The sequence below is a fragment of the Geospiza fortis genome, unplaced genomic scaffold, assembly GCF_000277835.1.
Source record: "Geospiza fortis unplaced genomic scaffold, GeoFor_1.0 scaffold131, whole genome shotgun sequence".
NCBI classification, from domain to species: Eukaryota; Metazoa; Chordata; class Aves; order Passeriformes; family Thraupidae; genus Geospiza; species Geospiza fortis.
In genome coordinates this window covers 654,703-675,920 of record NW_005054391.1, presented here as the reverse complement: position 1 = coordinate 675,920, position 21,218 = coordinate 654,703, and the positions used below count along the sequence as shown (strand labels likewise).

Here is a 21,218-nt window from a genome sequence, read left to right as displayed (position 1 = left end):
AAACTGAAATTGGAAATTGAAGTTCAAAGAGAAGCACAGACACTGGGATCATCTTTGACTGTTGAACAAGGTAAGAGATTTCTGGTCAGCAGTTCAGAAAAGGAGGAATGCTGGGAATGGGTTTACATTACGTGGACAGCATTGATAAGCGTGAGATTAATTTGGTTGACCTCACTTCCTAATTCTTTATGATTCTGTATGATGGAAGAGGTGGCAGTACAACAGGCTGTGGTGGGCTGAATTTCATCAGCTGGAAGTTTAACTGGCCTCAGAATTTGTTTATTCCTGGGAGGTGTTTGCCAGAGCACAAAAGAAAAGTGACAATGGTGAATGCTTGGCCACAGCAACCACAGAAAATGAACAAGTGAAAAGGTTTTGTCTAACGTAATTGTCTCTGCTAAACTGACTGGGAATTTTGTTGGTGAATCCTGTCAAATGTCATGAAGCCATCTTTTTTGTACAGCCAGGGAGACAATTTAGATTCTGGATAGTAAATCTCATGAGTTTGGATATAGTAGGTATAGGCCATGGTGTGGCTCTTTATTAGAGGCATTTTCATTAAAGTAATCCTTTATTTGACTTTTTTTTTATTTACAGGTAGATTCAGCTTTTTGAATAAATTGCATTTGAAAAACAGGGACATTATTTAGAATGGTATATTTGCTGTAGCAGTATTTCAGTGAGCATTGCTCTGTAGAGAACTGTAATTCAGCTAATCACATTTGCTATATGAAAACACATGTTTCTTAGAAATGCAAACTGTCAGCAAACTGTCTTTATTTTTGGAGGTACTGGGATGACTTGGTGTGTTGTGTTGCTAGAATGACACTTTTTTTCTCATTCAGCAAGAGTGCTTTGTGTGAATACTTTTGAAGAGATGCAACTTGGATGCTGAAAATGAAGAATTATGTTTTCTGATACAAAGTATTACTGTAAAGGCTTTTGTCAAACCTAGGAAGGAGTTAATTTTCCACAATTATTTTGGAAATCTAATGCAAGAGTTGTTTTGCTTATTTTAAGAAACTTTAAAAGATTATGCTTTTAGATATACCTTTTGCTATAATAAATGTATGACATTTTCAGCTGTTGCAAGTCTACATTTCTGTGCTGAAATCACTTGAATATAAAATCGATAGCAAATTAATATTAATAAAACTGAATTTACACTTTTAAAATATTTTATTTCACAGAAACTGACATAACCATACCATCGAAAACAAATTTTGACAGAAATTATTTTTATACTCTTCACTTTCTGAGTACCTTTGAGTACTTTGTTGATGAAAGAAACAACAATACTGTTAATCTAAAAAACTCCCCAAGAAAACTTGTAACTGGATTTCATATTTTTACTGAAGTATGTGTGTTCTGTAAAGGGATTAGTTGTCACATGTTCAGGAGGTAAGATAGCTTTTGCCTTTAAGTGTGTGTAGCATTTCTAACCTTGATCCAATTGCATTTGTGCAGGGTAATGCGAGCAAAAGCATTCATGACATTGAAAGCATGAGTTTCTATAGAGGATTAAAAAATAAAGCTGCTCTGTGCTGGATCCAGGGTCACAGTAAAGATACCCAAGCTAGCCTCAGAAGTGGCTGTCTCTACCCAGACATGCTGAATAGAACTTTGAAACAGTTCCTGAGCACCAGTGCAGTGTTGTCTCTGTGCTGTTCCATATATAGCTCCAGCATAGTGCTGCCAGCATCATGGTTAGCTTGGCAGAGCCAGACTAGGTCTGCAATGATGGTTTGATAGATCCAAAATGTCTGATTCTAAGAAAACTGGGGGTGTTCAAGCAGCTCAGTGGTTAAACTTTAATTTAATAATTTTGGGGTGGAGAGGGGAGAACCAAAGAAAGTATGTTGTTTTGAAAAATATCAGTTAGAGTCTGTTAGATGTCAGAGACAGAGCATAAAAACAAGGTCATTTTATTTGGTTCCGGTGAGTGTTGTATGTCTAATACTGCTAATAATTCCTGATATGTGAATTGCTGGCAGTTCAGTAGAGCAGCTAGAAGAGAGAAGTGAGCATTGTACTGCCTAAGGAGCTCTGTGTAAAAGCTTTGCAGGCAGACACCTGGGAATCCAGCTTTGAAATACTTATACAAAACCACTACCAAAAATAGTAGTTTAGGCAAACCAGGAGTTTGTTCAGAGTGATCTGAACACAGTAACCAGGAAGTCCTGAGTAACACCATGCAGAAGGCAGCCCTGAAGGAGATTTCCTAGGGGTCTGAATGCAGTCTGCCATTCCAGGGCAGCTTCCATACACGTTTCCATAGTGAGCTGACCCTGGATGGGAACTGAGAGTGCTGCTGCTTTCCTGTGCTCCGTCCTTTCTGTAGTTTCCTTTGCTGATCATCAGCTATCTGTACTCACTTCTTGCTGCTGCTCATGTCAGGTAATACCTGAACAGAGATGAAAGAATCATGACTTGCCCTGACTTTATGTTTGGAGGAAGCACTGCTTTTGGCGTGCAGGGCATAGTGGTGGAACAGCACAAGACTTTCTCCTTTAGCATAGACTCGACAGCAGCCCTGTAACCAGAGGAAACAGTCCCACAGAGAGGTTGCTTCAGTATTTACAAATACAATGGTGCTTAAGCAGTCATGTATTTATATATGTGTTTATATTTGTACAAGCACAAGACAAAACACACAAGACTTTCTATGGAAGATTAGTGTGCTCCCCCTGATGTTTTGTGGCCAGCAGGGTTTTTAAAAAGAGCAGAAATTGAAAGGCCAATGAAAAAGCCTGCTTAATTAAATGTGAAAGGTGCTGTCCTTGTTTGGACTGTCTGTTAATGGTATGACAAGCCCTGGTAAAGAGCTTAGCTGGCCAGATTAAAATTAAAAAATTGTGTCAGTCCATCTGCTAGCTCCAAGGAGTCTACTTCAATCACCTTTTCTTGTTTCTTCACTAAAGCAGAAAAGTGTCTTTGGAAAGAACAGAGCCAGGATGTATTGGTTGACTTTTTTTACCTAACGCTTTCTCCAAAGATAACAATATGTGACGTCAAGATATTTTCAAGAAGTGCAATGTTCTTGGTTGGGTCAAGGCTACAGTAAAGACAACAGCTCTTTTGCTAAAAGGAATTGGGATTATTTTGCTTTTATATATTTTTTTTTTTAATTACACGAATAAGTATGTTTGGCTTCATGTGGAAAATCTTTCTTTGCCTTCCAGGAATGATTAACACAGATCTTCAAATAGTTGCAGGTAATGCAGACATCTCTCTAATGTTCTTGTTTACAAATTTAGCTATGGCAGTGGATAGAATTAGAAATAACTCTCTGATTTAATTGTAACAAAGGGGACTAATACAGAGAAATGTTCGGTCAAATCTGTGCTGTGATAGCAGTGTAAATATGGAATACTTAGGCTGATTTCTAGGTGGTATAACTGCACATTTGTCTTGCCTTGAGTGTAGAGGTAGCTGTAGGAGGCAATTTTTTCAACTTTGAGACATTAAGTGCTGTTAATTTTTTCACTTTTCTTTTTCCTTTATTAATTTTGTATTAAATCTTAAAAAGTAAGGTTCTGTCTTCTGCATATGTGCACGGAACAGTTTGTGTAAAGATCGGGGGTTTGCCTTAGAGATGTTTTTTGATGTTCTTTCTGCCTGTACTGTACCTTCTGGTGATCATCTGCAACAGAGCTGATGATTAATACACCATCAAAATAACCATGCCTTTCATCTTTCAGTCATAAAAGTCAAAGGTCTGCTATGAAGCTGCAGAATAAACCCATAATCTATTGGATGACAAATGCCACAGAGTTATTACTATTCTTTCTCTGGTAAATGATTGGTTGTGATTGTTTTTGAGGCATGTTTTCCAGGAAAAAAAAAAAAAGAAAGAACTTGAGTTAAATAATTTCAGATCAGCTGACTTTAAAGGGTGGAAAATTAGACTGTCAGACTAAATCTCAATATACATGTTCTTACCTCAGCTGTTTCCTCATGTTTCCTCTGTAATGATGTGGAACAACTAATATAAGAAGGAATTAAAAGCAAAACACACACACACACACAAAAAGCCAGAACTAAAAAAAAAACCCGAAAAAACCACCACCAGAAAAAAACCCAGCATAAAGCTGATGAGGCCTTTTATTCCTCTTTTTCCCCCCTGCTCTAGTAGAGTAGAGACCTGTCTCTACTGTTGAAGTATAAGTGTCAATTCAAGCTTATTTTTTGCAAGGTATATAAATCTGTTATGGAAAGAAACTACAGAGTAGGATTATTTCTCAGTTGTTTCTTTTACTTCTGAAAAACCCTGAAAGCTTACAAATACATGTTTGTTCACAAATATAGTCCCATTGCCTTAAGCCTAATGGCAGATAGAAAGTGAAACACAGTCTAAACAAGGTGTTAGAATTCAAAAGGTTAGAGCCTTATTGTATGTTACCATTTGATGGGATATTGTAAAGAGCTTAAGGTTGTTTATAACATCAAATCAGGGACAGGTTCCGTTAACAGAAAAAAAGCACAGCAATCTCCTTCAGAGACCACAGAAGTGGCATGAAGATAGTGATGGTGGCATCATTATCTGATCTGAGAAATTTGTGTGGTTTTAATTTCACAGCTGCAGGAGGAGGACAGGCTAAAGATGTTTCACCAGCCCCTCAGCTTAGTGACTGGCAGTTGGCAAACCCTTCTTTGCCTCCTGGCTTGAAAAAGCCTAATGGCATCATGGATGCTGAGCAGTTCCACAGGCATGTGCAGTTACGGAGGAAGCGATCCATTCTCTTTCCCAGCGGAGTTAAGATCTGCCCTGATGAATCTGTCGAGCAGGCTATTGCCAACCATCTCAAGTATTTCAGGCTCAGAGGTAAGTACATCTCATGGGTAATTGATAAAGAACATTCACTTATTAAACAATAGTTCAAGCTTTTAAACATAATACACACCAGGCCATAGGAAATACATTATTACTGGTGAAACTTATTTTTCTGTGATAATCTTGCGTATGAGAGCTGTTCTGAGCTAAAACCCCACCACTGTCTGTCTACACTCATATATCCTAAGAACTCTTGCTCCCTGAAACCACATTGTTTACTAAAATAATCCTTTCTCAGAACAATTTGAATGCTAAGAAAAATAGGTGCTACATAGAGAGTAGCTAAATAACAGAGTTTGCTTGGTTTATTTAGTGTTCTTAAAGTGCCAGCAGAACTCATTGAGGGGCCAATCAGAAAAGTTAAGTCTGAGACACTGGCACTTCAGCCATGTGACTTTTGGCTATGGCTGGTTGTACAAAGTGTGCAATCTCTGTGTAGTATAATGGACAAGCAACTTTTCTTTTAAGGTGTGAAAGTTGGTGTGGCACAGCTTTCTCTGCAGAGCTGCCATGTTCCCGCTAACATCATCTTTCACTTGATGAAATATTACAGTAACATGATTTGTTTCAAACCCTTCTGTCTGACTGCATTGGAATGGGGCATCACAATCATGCAGCACTTTCTGCTCTTTGTGTCGTAGCATTCAAACAATTTTGTAGTTATCTTAATGTGTCTGTACAAAACTGGCAAAATGACAGAGCTGCTGTCAGAGTAGAAGGAAGAGTGTTCAGAGACTCATGTTGGATGAGATTTGATTGCCTGTAGAGAAACTCTCACAGATGACAGTTTGTTTACTTGGACAAGTGAAAAACACTGACAATCATTAGTTGCTTAGTGTTTGCATAAAAATAAACAGTGTAGTTGAAGAACAAAGTGGAATTATATGGGGTTTTACAGCCTCATTCAAATATGAATTGTGCCCAGCTTGCAAGGGATGTTGACACTGATGATGATGCTGATGGTTTGGCAGGCTTTACCAGTTTCTTTTTTCCACCAGGAGGACTCAACCATTCTTTGTTTGTTCCAAGTGATCCATACATACCATGGGCTTTAACTGCAGTCACCTCTCAGTTATCTGTGGTAGGGGTACATTAGGGCAATACCAACTAAGCAAAGGTGTGAGTGATAATAAAGAAGAAAGAAATCTGTAAATTAGGTTTCAAAAGTATATTTAGGTCTTAATAATCCTAGGCTGAACCAAAAATCCACCTAGTCCATCTGTTTCCTTACTGGATTTAACAGCTTTCACAATTCACAAGGTTTTCTTGAGCAGAGAGGCTGTGATTACCATTAGTGCTTTTAAGTTAAACCTTTTGAAAAAGATCTCTGAAAATAATAGAGGTGACTAATTAGCTGCAAGTCACACAAGGTCTGGTTCAAGCAACTTGTCATTTTCATTCTGTTAGCAGCAGCTGCTGCTCCAGGAGTGTTGGGTGGCGTCTAATGATGTTCTGAGTAGGCACCTGAGGTCATGAGAGTTCATGTGCTGTGTATTGGGTTTGTGTGGCAAAACTTTGGTAGCAGGGGGCTACAAGGGTGGCTTCTCTAAGAAGCTGCCAGAAGCTTCCCCTATACCAACAGAGCCAAGGACAACCGGCTCCGCTGCTCAAGGCCAATCCCATCAGCAACAGTGGTAGCACCTCTGGGGTAAAATATTTGAGAAGGAAAAGTTGCACAGCAGCAATTGCAGTTGAAAGAGAAGCGTGAAAATATAAGAGAGAAAGAGCTTTACAGACACCAAAGTGAGTGAAGGAGGAGGAGGAGGTGCTGCAGGTGCCAGAGCAGGGGTTCCCCTGCAGCCTGTGGTGCAGACTATGGTGGTCAATGGAACTGCAGAGATCCACCTGCAGCCCGTGCAGGACCCCATGCCACAGCAGGTGGATGCCCACAGGAGGCTGGGACCCCGTGGGAAGCCCACGCTGGAGCAGGCATTTGGCAGGAGCTGTGGCCCCACAGAGAGAGGAGCCCACACTGGAGCAGGTTTGCTGGCTTGTGAGCCCATGGGAGTCTGTTCCTGAAGGACTTGCACCCCATGGGAGGAACCCATGCTGGAGCAGCCTGTGAAGAACTGCAGCCCATGGAAAGGACTAATGTAAGAGAAGTTAGGGAAGAACTGTTTCCCATGGGAGAGGCCTCACACTGGAGCAGGGGAAGAGTGTGAGGAGTCCTCCCCCTGAGGGGGAAGTAGTGGCAGAGACTGCAGTGATGAACTGGCCACAGCCCCATTCCCCTGCACCACTGTAGGTGAGGAGTTAGAGAAAGCCAGGAGTGAAGTTAAGCCTGGGAAGTAGGGAGGGGTGAGGGAAAGGTGTTTCATGATTTGGTTTCATTTCTTGTTGTATTGCTCAGATTTGATTGGTAATAAATTCAAGGAATATCCCCAAGTTGAGCCTGTCTTGACAGAATGTGGTGAGTGATCTCTCACTGTCCTTATCTCAATCCATGGGCCTTTTGTTATGTTATCTCTCCTTTGTCCAGCTGAGGAGTGGAGTGATGAAGCAGGTTTGATGGACCCCTAGTGTCTGAATTCAGTGTCACTGAATTATGTGCAAAGTTTTTAGTAGCCGTTCAGATAGCCACAGTCCACTGTCAACAAAATAATCCTAGGAGAAAGTGTGGTCACTGTTTAACACTCAGAGACCAGCTACAAATCACTAGGAAAATAACTGACCCCAGAAGGAACTAAATATAAACATACACAGAATCTGCTGATTTTTCAATCTCAATGTGTATTTTTAGATTTTTTTTTTAAATTCTGTGTATGTTGAAGTAAGAAAAGACTTCAACATCAATATGTACTTTCTCTGGAAAGGATGGTTCTAATACAGTCTATTCTTTCCTTGGTTTTGCTGTACTGCCAGCAGTACCATGTCACTACATTGGAAGGAAAGGCAGATTGTATTGTGATGTTAGAGCTTGTTAGAAAATAAGAAAAGGTTTGCATGTGCTGATTATCCAAATTGTTTATTCTATCTGTGTCTACCTTAGAAGGAAACAGGTGGGAATGTAATTATCTGTCTGTAGCTCCTATAGCTTTATTTACTTTTGCTAGCTGGAAAAAGCCTCTCTAAGTATCAGAGACTGACAGATGAACGTCCCTGTCATGGGCTTTAAGGAAGTGCTTCTGTCTTATTGCTGTAGGCGTAACAGTGTACAGCCTTTTTTTTTTTTTTTCCCCTGGCTACAACATCTGGATTTTTTGATCCTTAAAAAGATGAAGATGAAGAATATGACAAATGCATATTAAACCATTAAAAATATCAAAGTGCAACAAAATACAGGGATCTGGAGGAAAACCAGTATTTTCTAAAACAGCAGTATCACCCTTCAACATATGAAAGTCTAATTAATTATATGATTATTGGTGGTTGTTTTATTACTGTGGTATTCACAAGCAGCAGCCGGGAACGGGGTGGGTTGTATTTGTTTTTCTACACTTGCAGTCTACAATACAAATTTCTGAAGTGCTGCTTTATTGCTACAATCAGAACAGAGTTTTGCAGTAGCAGATGATGTTATTTTCACTATTTTGAGATGAATCCTGGATTGTGATTGTCTCTGTACTGCCCTGTCTCTGTATCTCGTGTAGCTATGTAAGGAAGTTGCTGCCGTTGGCTCTTTGTATTTCATTTTTTGGAATGTGGGGATGGAAATCAGTCATAAATGTTTTACAGACTGGGTACTGCAGGCCTATAGGCTGGGTCTTAGGGTGTTTTTGAGTGGTGTCCTTTGAAATGGGGCAACATTATGGTTGCTGATGGAAGAGTCATGTAAATGTGATGGTGACTGGTTCATTGCTAGACTGTTGTGACAAACACTAAGTGCGTCCAATGGCAGTTGGAGATTCTACAACAAAAAATGTTGTGGAAATCTAATAGTGTGATTTCAGACAGTGAATGGGCTGTACATGTTAGTGTCTGGAATGATGTTCTTTACTGCTGACAGGGAAATGGTAGCCTGAGCGATAGATAAATAAAATTTATTACAGAAAAAACAGGCACACCCACTCAGACCAAGCCTTTTGTAACCAGTTGCCTTATGTGCACAATTCAGTGAATTTGTCCATTCTCTGTTGGGTAAGTTGTTGGTAGAGGATTGTAGTAGTTGAATTAGCATGTAAAACAGAAACAATATAAGGATTACAAGATGGGTGAGCAGTACAAGCCATGCTATCCCGTGCCTCTTAATTGGGCTGCTGGATTTTATCACCACAGCTCAGGGTAATATGCTTCTTTGCTACCTCTGAGAGGTAATTACTCTGGTGGCTACCTTCCTAAATTCTCTTTACAATTTTACCCTACTGTGAACCTCTGTCTTAAACTATCAGTGTATGTTGTGAGTACTTTTTTCTTTTTTTTTGTGGGCACTGATCTTTTCACATGAGTAGATCAGATAGTCTCTCTGCCAGAGCTGCTCTTGTCAGCCTGAGCTTTAGATAAAGCCAAACATCTAAGGATAGCTTTTGAAGACACTGACCAAACAAGGAAATTGATGATATTGCAGTGAGCTGTAGCTGATGAGACACATGGACATTTTTGAACTTTGGAAAGAATTCCTGTTTCTCGGGAATTAAATTCTATGCATGAATGTAATCCCTAGATTGGGCATAGCACTATGGTCCCTTAAAATCTGTTTACTGAAGTATTAGAAATAATGGTGTTATTGTCTGCACGTGAACATAGTCAAGAGTAAAGTTTCAATTTGATACTGAAGTCATAATGTTACAAGTTATTCAGATCTTGCTAATGATGAAACCAAAGAGCCAAATGTCATGACAAGTACCTGACTAAAAACCATACATTAAATAAAGAATCTGCCTGAGTGAGCCTTTTTTTCCTGTTTCCTCTGCATCCCTGGCACATATTACACGTACCTCATACTCAGCAATGAATTTCTAAAGTTTACTTGTAGAAGGTCTGTCTCCTCTACATTTGAATTTTTAGATACTGGCACATGCTTCTAAGAAACTTGCCTTTTTCCATCAAGGACACTCCTTAGTTTTTACTGAAATATTGTTGGTGAGAATAATTTGTGTGCTAGAGTTAGTATGTGAGTGTTTAAATCTAAAATCTTTCATGTGAATTAGCTAATTTGCATTGAAATCTTTTCTCAATTTAAACTTGTTTTGTATATTGTTTAAGGGTTGCAGGCCTTGTGTACCAGGCCATCCACAGCAGCATTCCAGTGATAGATGAGTGATTTCTCTGCATGTGTATTAATTTGTTTAACAAATACTAACAAAGCCTTTGCAGCAATGACCTCTTAGGAGGTGTCTGTACCTGTGACTGTATTCTTCATCAAACCCCTCTGCAATTAAACTGTTCAGTTGTGCAGAAATTGTCTGAGAGGATGGGGAGTTGGTCTCACATTGCCTCAAAATAGAATATTTAGCCTGATTCAGTGCTCCTAGCTACCACAGACGATTCAACTCTTAAGAAGCACTAATGAGATTTAATTGGGATTAAGCTCCAGCACTGCCCACTTACACAAATGGCCAGAAAGCCACCCTACCCCCTACAGGGTGCTCAGTGCTGTCATGTGGTGCCCCCTCTGTTAACCTCAGAAATCCCTGAGCACAGACTGAGTGTAACAGGCTAATTGTCTCTCCTTGGAGAGATAAATGCATCCCCAGTGGTACAGCTTGAGCCACAAGGATGCTGTATCCTACCCAGGTGCATGAGGGGTAGCCAGACTGGAGAATGTCAGAGCAAGAGAAAGGTCATCTAATCACATCATAGATCTTAGCTGGAGGTTTTGAAAACAGTGACCATGTCTTTAGGAAAGGAAGCTTCAAATACATTTTTTTCCCCTCATTTCCGCAGATTAGTAGGACTGAAAAGAGCTTGTGTCTGCCTATGGGGAATTTTTTGGGTTGAAACACAATTATCTTTAACTTTTCAGGATATTTGCTATTAGTTTTGAGTATTACTTGAGCATAGACACTGCATTTGAAGTAGATAAGCTCCCAGGGGCTGGGCTTTTCTGCTTTTGAAGCAGATATGCTGACAGACAGTTCCATTGGAATTGTCTTATGACATGTCTGGCTTTCTGAAGCATCCTTTGAAACCCAATATGGCCTTTAAAGGTTAAAACATTGCTTACTTCAAGGGCCTGTGACACTCGGCTCAGTAGAACCTTGAACAAGGGTATGGACCAAAAGTGTCCATCTTTTAATTTTTTGCCTAGCCCTTCTTTCACACTGGAGTTGATTATCTCAGTGGTGAGTTAAGTGACTTCTAACTTGTGAGGCTTTTCAGGATGGAGTACATGGAAAATGTAGTATATGCATGCAAAATATATTTTGGAGACAAACTGCAACCAAGCTGTGTGATTTGCATTCTTGGTTTGAATTCTGGTTTATTGTGTCAATCAGTTACATGTCTTCAGCACAGCTAATCCTTTACCTGTAGTCAGGTGGACCTGATCACAGCTCTTGTAGCAGGGAGCTTCTCTTCTCATAAGCTTTCATTCTTTTTTGACATTTGAATTCCTTGGAGGAAAATTGCAAGGTAGCTGAGAAGTCAACTAACTTAAAAATACAAGTTATTTATTACTGCAGCCGCAGAATGAAGGAAACAATTTTTCAGGGGAGCTTATCTTTCCACTCACGTGTAGCTTCAAGACTCTTAACTCACTGCCTTAAAAGATTGATCTCGATATTATGATGCTTTTAATCAGTATTCTTTGCTGGGGATTAGAGGCCTCACAACAAATCCTGTCTCCTCCAGGGCCTGGTGTGGCTAATGCTGTCCCACATATCTGTGCCCCTGTAGCAGCCCAGTGAAAGTTTGGAGTGAGATCCAGGCATGAAGAGCAGCTCTTCACACATGGCCTGAGGGCTGAGCTGCCCTTCAGGTGGCAGTGGCAATGCTGCTGGGTTGTTGGAATTCAGGACATCCCTCTGGCTGTCCTGGATTGCCAAGACCCCTGCCAGGGGGCTCAGAGACCCTGGCACAGAGCCCAAGACACCTCTGCCTTTGATCTTGACCCATGGAACAAATTACCCACATTATAGGAAGATCTGCAAGCCATGACAGTTTAAGGAGAATGATAGTGAATTTACCACAGGGTGAAAAATAGTTTTTTGGGGTTTTTAGAATGGGGGTTCAGGAGGCAAGATGGAGGAATCTGGGCGTGTCCAGCCTTTCTACTTCTTCTTGGCCTCCGTGTTCTGGGTGATGTTGGCACTTTTGGATTGGTTTAGAATAGAAGCTCACTGTCTAACATAGGTGATAAGTATTAGAAAGTAATTGTAAATATTGTACACATAGTTTCTAGTATAAAAAGATAACACAACCCCAGGGGCAGGCAGAGTGCCTCTGACTGTCTTGCTGAATGGACCTCAGCAGGCTAGGAGAAAGAATTTTATAGATAAGAAACAATAAACAACCTTGAGAATAAGAAATGAAGAGCTCTGACTCCTTCTTCAAGCGCCAGGCTGGGAAAAGAGACTTTCTAATGTATCTTGGGGTCACTCTGACCAGCTAGAGACCCTGAGACTGGGTCTGCTCAGCAATTCTTCCTCATGCTGGCAGGACTGCCTGCTTTGTTGTTTTCTAAGAATTTTGTAGCTAGTCTTTGAAAACTAAATCCTGGACAGATCATAATGCAAAACCTGCCTGGCAGCTTCAATTGTAACAGAATAATTGGGCTCGTGGCAATTTATTATAACCTCTCATGCAGCAATTTTCCCTCCATTCTCTATCTCCTTTAAAATCTTTATATTTAAAACTCAGAGTAGCATTTCTAGTTGAAAAACTCGGTGGTCAACTTTCTGGTCCCCCTGCCTCTCATTTTTTTTCATTTTCTGGCTAGGTGTGAAGGAGTTGCTATTTTGAATCTTAGCCAAATGTTGTTTCATTTATTGTCAGCATATCTAGGTAATGTATTTGACACAGACACTGGCAAGATTCTGGAAGGACAGAAAGGAAAGACAGTGAATTATTTTAAATAGTAAGTTATAGTTATTACCTGAAGCTTCCAGTCAAGTCCTGTTTCACTTTGGTTTTGTGCCTTCAACTTTTGTCTACAGTCTCAGAATGCTTAAAATCTAGTTAATGAAAACCACATTTTTCTTTATGGGAGTTCTCCAGAATTTGAGAAACTTTGAAAAACCTCCCTCACTTACAGATAGCTGAAAACCCATCACAGGGTGGGCTCCACCTTCAAGAGAAGAAGGTCAATCACACTTTTTAGCCAACTTAAATGCACTGTGAGTGGTGTCTTTTCAGTTCCCTGGTGGCCTTGTCAAGTCAAGATGAGAATTGGCTCCCTTTTTGACATTCCTGAAGGAGAGGTGGAAGGTAGTATTGTACTTGTCTCTTTCTTTACATGTGTGTGATTTGAACCACACTGAATAAATTTTATTGCTCCCTCTCTGTGTGTGAAATGGCAACTCTCTTCTAACTGTAAAACAATGAAGATATTTATGAGAAAGAAAGAGAACAGTTTTGTTTCAGTCTTTCTTAACCAGTCCATTAATTTACTCTTGAGCACCCTATAGGTAAGGACATCTGAGGATGGGTCTTGTGTTGAGCCCTTACAGCCTGGATTTGTTATCCTGCAAAGCAATCCCCTGCTTTACAAACTGGCCAGATGGAATAAACCAGACAGTGACAAGATGGACTGTGTGTCAACAAGGTGGTGCAGGGGGACTGTGTTGGCAAGCAGCTCACCAAAGCCGAGGGTGTGGTTTCCTGGACACAGCTAACAGAACTGTTCAAATGGCAGTTGTGGTAGATGTTTGATTGGAGTTTTTAATCCCTCCCTGTGTGTCAGAGCTAACACACTCTGACTGTGTGGATGGAGGAGAATACAGAAGGAATTTGCACTATGTTGTCCAATTTGTTGCTCACCTCAGTGGAAGCAGTTAGATAGGAGAGGCTAGAGAGGACAAAATGTGACTCCTTATCCCCATCTCATTTCCTCCTTTTGCAGAATACATGCCTGTGTTGACAGCTTAGGTCTAATTAATGGGCTTGGAGCCCACAGATGGCACAAAGCCTTTAGTACTGGAATTCAGTGGGGTGTCTAATTCCAAATGAAAGGACATTCAGAAAATCCTTAATCTATTGGGAGCCGATTGGAACAACTGTTTATATGGGAGCAGCTTGTATTCAGGCAAAACACTGTCTCATCACATTTATTTTAAACTAGTTTAAGAGCATTAAAGAAAATTATCTTCAATTACTTGCAACTGGAAAGCCAGTCCTTTGCCTGTTGGTATTTGAAAACTCTAGGATTAGACAGTGTCCCTGCAATGTATTTGCAAGCTGTTGTTGTGGCTTTTGTGGTTGCTGAGAGTCTGCTGAGGATTTACCCCAGCCACAGGGAGTAATCTCATTGCAGGATTGTTGCTCCACAATGTGGCACCTGGAGTGAAAGGTATGTAGGATACAAGTGCCACCAAAAGAAACATGAGCAAATGATATTCCTTAGTGTAGGCTTCTGGATTTGAAACCAGACTTCAGTCTTTTCCTGGATGCCTAGCTCTTACAAGTGGGATGGTAGAGAGAATGTTAGAGATGTTATTCTGCTTCAGGAAGCTTATTAGTACTCCAGCAGGAACCAGAAATCCCAGAGCAGGATTATGGCTCCATTGCCTGAGGTTTGTGCAGAGGTCAGATGGAAATGTGGTCTCTGCCTCAAAATGCTTGCAACTGAAACTCGAGGGGGGACTGTAAGATGGTGCATGGATGTTTGTCAATTTGGCTATTTGTTTCTGATTAATAGAGATGCATACACTGATTGGAAATATGGACAATATTTTCGAAATTAGTGTGTTTTACAGGTAAAGTTAACTGCCTAGATGCTGAAGGGGTGCAAGAACAGTAATATATTACTGGCAGTTAATAATGCAGTTTGAGGACTTTATTGTTCTCTGGTTGTGCATACCACATGAGCTACAATATTAATCTCCATGTCATAAACCTGGGAGCGTGGCACGGAAATGAGAAATGTCTTTGTATCTGTAGAGTTCCACAACAGAGAAATGGTCTCAACTGCTCTGATAAACTAAAATTCATGGTGAAGAAAAGGACTTTTTCTGCATGGTTCTATCCAGTGTGCCAAAGTCAGCTCAGCTTTAAGGGTGGTGCTGCATAGGAAACAGTTCCTTAAGGTTGTCACTTGTAAAGCCTTTGCATTTAAGAAAAATGTCCATCTCTTGGCTAAATAAAAATGTTTCCATATGTGATCTATGTGTTAAGTTTTACATATGTACATTTAAACAACTTTGGAATTTGGAAAACGAAGCATAGAGAAGAAATAACAGCAAGGTACTGGCTTTGGCAGCCCAGAGCTAACTTTAAAGCAGATTGAAGAAAATGGCTTTCTAGAGATAGATTTAGTCTCCTGTAAGGGCTTGCTTGTGATATCAGGACTTTCCCAGAATGCAAAGCATTTCTCTGCTAAACTGTATGTCTGAGTAGTGAAATCAGATTAAGGCAAAAAAGCAGGTGTGCATGCTACTCCTGCAGGATGACATTTGGTATGAATGATTTTGAGTTCGCCTTTTAATGTTGCTCTTTTCCAGGATACAAGGAAAATCCTATAAGTCTTTCTCTCTTTGAGTTATCCTGGGTCACAGAATTGTTCTTGCTTGAGCATCATGTGACCAACTGCTCTGACTGGCAAAAAGAGCCTGTGCAAGGTTCGGAGGTTAAAGTAGGCAGTGTAGTGTATGATATCAGACCTTAATTCTCAGGCTGACTGTTCAGAGCTGTCCAGTTCTTTCTCAGTGAACATGTACAGTGCAGTTAGAGCTTGACTTATTTAGTAGCATATTCTTTTTTCATCATCTTGCCTTGTTTTTTGAATTATGAATGCAGTTGTAATTTCTGAAATATATTTTAAATTCTGCGTAAAGGTGAATCTGAAGGAATTGTTACTGACTGAGCTTACTAGACTTTTATCAGTGCCACCCTCTTTCTTACAACTTAAGCTCCACCTCTACTTCCTATGAGGATGTTTGCCATAGTGTTTTGGTTTTCTATGTTTTCTAAAAATTCAGTTCATTGATCAAATGGAAGTTTCATTCAGTGGAAATACTGTTGCTCAGGGAGAGAGGTAATACGAATGTGGAAGATCCACCACATCTTCATTTCAGTCACTTCAGTGCTTTCCCCATTCCATGTAGATGTCAGGTTGCTGTTTTCTATGTGTTAGTGTACTGTTGTACTAACACCAGACCTTTCTTGTGCCTTCAGTGTGCCAGGAAACAGTCTGGGAGGTCTTCAAGACGTTCTGGGACAGACTGCCAGAGCGTGAAGAATATAACACCTGGATGAGCCTGTGTGAGGAGGGCATGATGAGCATCTTTGAGATGGGCACCAACTTCAGCCAGTCTGAGGAGCACCGGAGTCTGATCGTGAAGGTGGGTGCAGCAGCTGCTTGGCAGACTAATCTGTGATAAGAGAGACCAAATGCTGTCACCTCTTTGCTCCACAAAATGTCACAAATCTCCCTGTTCTCATGGGCAAGGGGACTGTGTCCCACTGCAATGTGCAACTTTGGCATATGGCAGTGATGGACAGAGCCCTCAAACAGGCAGGCATGGGTATTCCAGCTCTGGATCTGTAGCTATGAGATCAGTTCCAAAACAGAGTTGTGGGTGATCTAATACAGAGAAAAGCAGCAATGATGAAGAGATGTCATCAGAAGAAGTGTTCCTGACAAGTAGATAGTGTTTAGACCCACCACATGAGCCAGGCTGTGGTGCCTTTTCCCGTGGGGTGTGTAGCAGCCTCCCTGCTCTGAGCTGCACATTGAGGTGCCTTCAGCACAAATGGCACTTGGGAGCAGGAAGTTCCAAGCTGTAGTTCTACCAAGCCCTGTGGCATAGCTGCCTGTTGGATGTTCTGCAGGTCTGTGATGTCTGTGCACTGCTGCCTGATTGAAATCAGTGTAGTTATAAATGTAAAAACTTTGGTGTCCTATGAAGGTAGTTGTGGCAATTTGCAGGCAGTCCCGACATGGGAAGAGACGAGACTCTTGACTCCATGTTTCAGAAAGCTGATTTATTATTTTATAATATATATATTATATTAAAAGATAACAATATACTAAAACTATACTAAAATAATGGAAGAAAGGATTTCATCAGTAGGCTTGAAAGAAAAAAGTGGAATGGAATGATAATAAAATCTTGTGACTGACCAGAGTCCGAGACAGCTGGACTGTGATTGGCCATTAATTAAAAACAACCATATGAGACCAATCACAGATCCACCTGTTGCATTCCACAGCAGCAGATAATCATTGTTTACATTTTGTTCCTGACGCCTCTCAGCTTCTCAGGAGAAAAATCCTGGCAAAGGGATTTTTCGGAAAATATCATGGCTACAGGTAATAAATAACATTAGGTAACTTGCCATGGGAAGCTGCAGGTTAAAATCAGTGTACAACAAGTGTAAAACAAGTCAATAAAAATGCAGAATATCTTGTTATATTTTCTGTTGATTCAAGTTTATTTTAGCTTAAAGAAAATAAAAGAAATATTAAGTCAAACTAAAAAAGCCTGTCTTGAAATACAAAGATGTCGTTTCAGGAGTGTGTGATTTTTAAAATAGAGGGCTTAACTTTGTATTCATCTAAGACACAGTAGATATTTTAATTTCTCTGGATAAAAGGCTTCTTAAAATGTGTGGTGCCTTATGTATCTTCTTTAAATTACTTTTGCAAGCTAATGGATGAATAGTTTTATGAAACTTGTAAGTCTTAAATGTACAACCCCATAGAAACAGTAAGTTCTGTCAGTGTGGATGCACTGATTTTTTTTCTCCTGCTTTTTTATTGGAATTCTATGCTAGAAATGTGCACTAAGGAAGGTGAATATGGAAACTGTTGTGGATAATGGAGAGAAGTTTTTTTTTTTCCCTGAGCCTGCGTGTTGGTCTTCCCAGGAGATGCTAGCCAAAGTTAGCTTCTGTGAAGTCTGATGATGCTGTTGCCCTTAGAAGTGTTTGCAAAAAGATAGAGAGAAATAAAATTAATGTGATTTTTTTAATGCACACAGTGCATGTAACTGCTTTGTGTTCAGTTTTCACAGTAAGATGATCTATAGTGGGAGTTTAAAAGAAATCAAAATTACTCCTGGAAACAAGATGATGCATCTAATTACCCACTGCTGCTCTCCTCTTTTGGGTATGGCTCTGCAGCATTTCCGTGGAGTCAGATAAAGTGCTCTGGGTTTGATCTTTTCAGAAGGTTTATATTTATTTAGGTTTCCTTTCTCCTGTAGGTGAATATATTCCCTTCAGCAATGCCATATTCTGGAAAATATTCTGTTCATTCTTCTATTTTCTTTCAGCAGAGGTGGTAAAAGGAGATTGTTCTTGGGCTGATTTGATGGTTCTTGGGCTGATTTGGTCCCTCTTATCAGTCTGTGATAAGAGGGACCAAATGCTGTCACCTCTTTGCTCCATAAAATGTCACAAATCAGTCAGGTGACTTTTTTGGAATAAGAACCTGAACTCAAATTGACTTTGAACCAAAGACTGAAGGCAAGAGCACCCTATCCCCCAATTAGCACTGTCAAAAGATCCAATGGTATTTTTAAATGCATGGGTCAGAGAGTGGATTTACTGCTAGCTCTAGTACTGACTCACCTTTCTCACATGTGCTTGTGCACAAAATTCTTGTCGGTGAGTGAAACCTTTTTAAAGCAGCTGTGAGCGTGTTAAATCCAAACAAATGCAGTGGATACATCTCTGCTTTTAAGAACATACTTCTTCCTGCTAGCTGCTTGCCGCAGTCTAATGTGGTGGTAAGAGCAGGAGCACAGTCTGTGGGACCAAACACACTTTCTGAAGCCCTGTGTCCAACTCCCTTGTTCTTTCCACTCTCACCAGCTAAGAAGACCAAGTTTCCATTACTAGTGGGATTTTGTTTCCCTCTCATTACAGAATGTTCATTCATTTGGCCATGATCAGCTGTTGCTGTTTTTTCACCCCATTCCTTAGATTTGATCTCTAAAGCACAGAGCCCTTGTCACCAAAGGGCTGCTGTCATTTCACTGCACATAACTCTGTAGTGGGCAGGTGTGGTACATGTGGATGGGCCACACTGTTGCTTAAAAGGAAGATTCTCTTCTGCAGTGTTTTTTTTTTTAATACCACTTGTTTCTAATCTTCCTCTGCTCTCCAATGTCTGTGAATCATCTGTGGTTAATTTCAAGAGTTCAGTTGAGAGCCTGCAGCTGATGAAATTCTGCTTTTCTGATGGGAAGGATGAAAGTTTGACAAGAAAATTTAACAGATATTTATGCTTGGCAGAATGATTTTTGAATGTAGAACCTGAGAATGAAGTAGAGAGCAAAGGATAAACCCACCTCAGAGAAGAAGATGTTTTTACCAAGCAGAAAGATTCCACAGGCAAACAAGTCTGCCAATGTTGCAAGTAGAAAAAAGGTCTCAGAATTTTCCACTGCAAGAAAACTGAAACACAACTCCTAGCTTAAACTGTAACATTCTAACTTTAGTGACTGGAGAACAGTAACATGAATGTGGTAATTATAGTAGTTATTATAGGCTATAGATGAAAGTTAAAGTATAGATTGGTTCTTCTGTATTAAGATGCTCAGCAAAGGAAAGTATATAATGCATTGTAACCAAAACCAAAGGGTCTCCAGGCCTGCCTGCAGCTGGAGCTGACAGCTGTAGGCACAGGCTCTGTCACCCATGACCCTGGACTGCTGTAACTCTTGGATGTAATAAACTGCATTTTGAAGAGCAGCGTGGAGTCCTGCATCTCTCATTACAGCTCTTAAACTTTTCTTTTTGTATACTGGCTGTTATTGTCACAGCATTGCTCTGCTGCCTCTTCTGTATAGGCATGTTGGCAGATTCTGGCAATATTATTTCAAAATCTATTTCTGTATTACTTTTTGGTAGATTGCTACATGAAATTTAACTTTTAGAAATGGTGCATGTGCTGAATTTTCTCCTTCTCTCTCAAAAGAAGTTCAGGGTATCTGAAAATTAGGCAAATATGGGGGTTGCATTTAAAAAACAATAATTCAGGAAAATTATTGCTTTCATGATGCTTTTGTTGTAGTGTAGAGGGTCTGTTATGAGCAGTGTGATTAAATGCCATCTTATTAGCCTTCCTCCTTGGTTTTCTTTCTTATCCTTTCCTCTAATCCCCAGTAATCACTGTCACACTCCCACAGATGCTGAAATGTCTGCTCCATCCTAACTTAGTTCATGTTGAGAAAAAGTCTCTTTCTCTTACTTTTAACATACTTTCTTACTGGATATCAGTTGAAGCTTAGACCAGCTTGTCTCAGCTTTCATACCTCTTTTTTTGTCTTGGAGATGTGAGGTTTGCCTTTGTGGGTTTCCCTGTAATATCTGTATATACATGCATGCTCTGTATGTGCTGATACAGAATATATTCTGAGTTGCTTTAAGCAGATCACCTGCCAGATTTTCAGAATGAGCAGGTGGATATATTCATGCCAAGCATAAAAAAATATTTTAAATATCTTTTTTCCCCCTTTGAATTTTCATTTTAATTTGTGTGATCATATTAACTGACAGTACCTTACATAGAAAGAATACTATCCCAATTAATTTCTTTGGATATTAAGTAGATTTACAAATTGCAAGATTGTTAACTGATCTATTTTTTCAATTCCTTACTGAAATGCAAATGGAGAAGGTAGTTCCAATCCATAGGGTGGGTTTTTTTCCAGTATAATTCTTCATGCAAATATTCCTTCCTATAAATTAACTTGGATTGTGTTCCTTGCTGTGTAGCTGTATTCAGTTCATGGAATGTAACATTCATCCCATTCTATATTTTGAGATATATATGTTTGGAATTCCAGTATTGCCAAATTTGCCCTGACTCTGCCATGTGATTGTAGCCATGTTCCCACTTGTGCCAGACAATTTTTGGAAAATCCAAGTGAGGAGAAATGCAAGCAAAAGTAAATATTGATTTCCCAAGAACCATGGATGACCTGCTATGAGATTGAAACACTGCTGCCAAAGCAGCACAACCTGTGCTGCTCACAGGAGAATTTACACCTGGCATACAGGACTCCTTCCTGAGTCCATAGCAAAAAGCAGCTTAAAGCCTGATCCTGCAGGGCTTTCAGTGTCAAGTTTTGTCTGCATCCTGCATTTCCAATGTGGGCATGTAATACACATCGTAATTTCAATTTCCTCAGATTTCAATCAAATTTCAGAAAATAAAGTTTTAAGGAGCTGCAGTTGCTTACAGGTCTGATCGCAATCTACAATGACAACAGATGTTGAGAAAAGCTCTTATGAGAAATGAAGCCTTAAAGGAACCCATGCAGCTTCATCTGTTGAGCAGATTCTCAACCATACCTGCTGAGGGCTCCTGTACAACCCCACATCTTTAACAAAGTGTCTC

At 40.0% G+C, this 21,218-nt stretch overlaps 1 protein-coding gene across 1 annotated transcript in view; it reads left to right on the top strand.

Moving 5' to 3' along the window:
- The first annotated feature begins 4,527 nt into the window (after window positions 1-4,527).
- The window catches only part of IMPG2 (interphotoreceptor matrix proteoglycan 2), a 52,092-nt gene continuing 35,401 nt past the window's right edge, over window positions 4,528-21,218 (top strand). Inside the window, exons 1-2 of the mRNA XM_005425629.3 lie at window positions 4,528-4,825; window positions 16,043-16,209. Coding sequence (XP_005425686.3) covers window positions 4,528-4,825; window positions 16,043-16,209 — 465 coding nt within the window. The remainder of the gene's footprint in view (window positions 4,826-16,042; window positions 16,210-21,218) is intronic.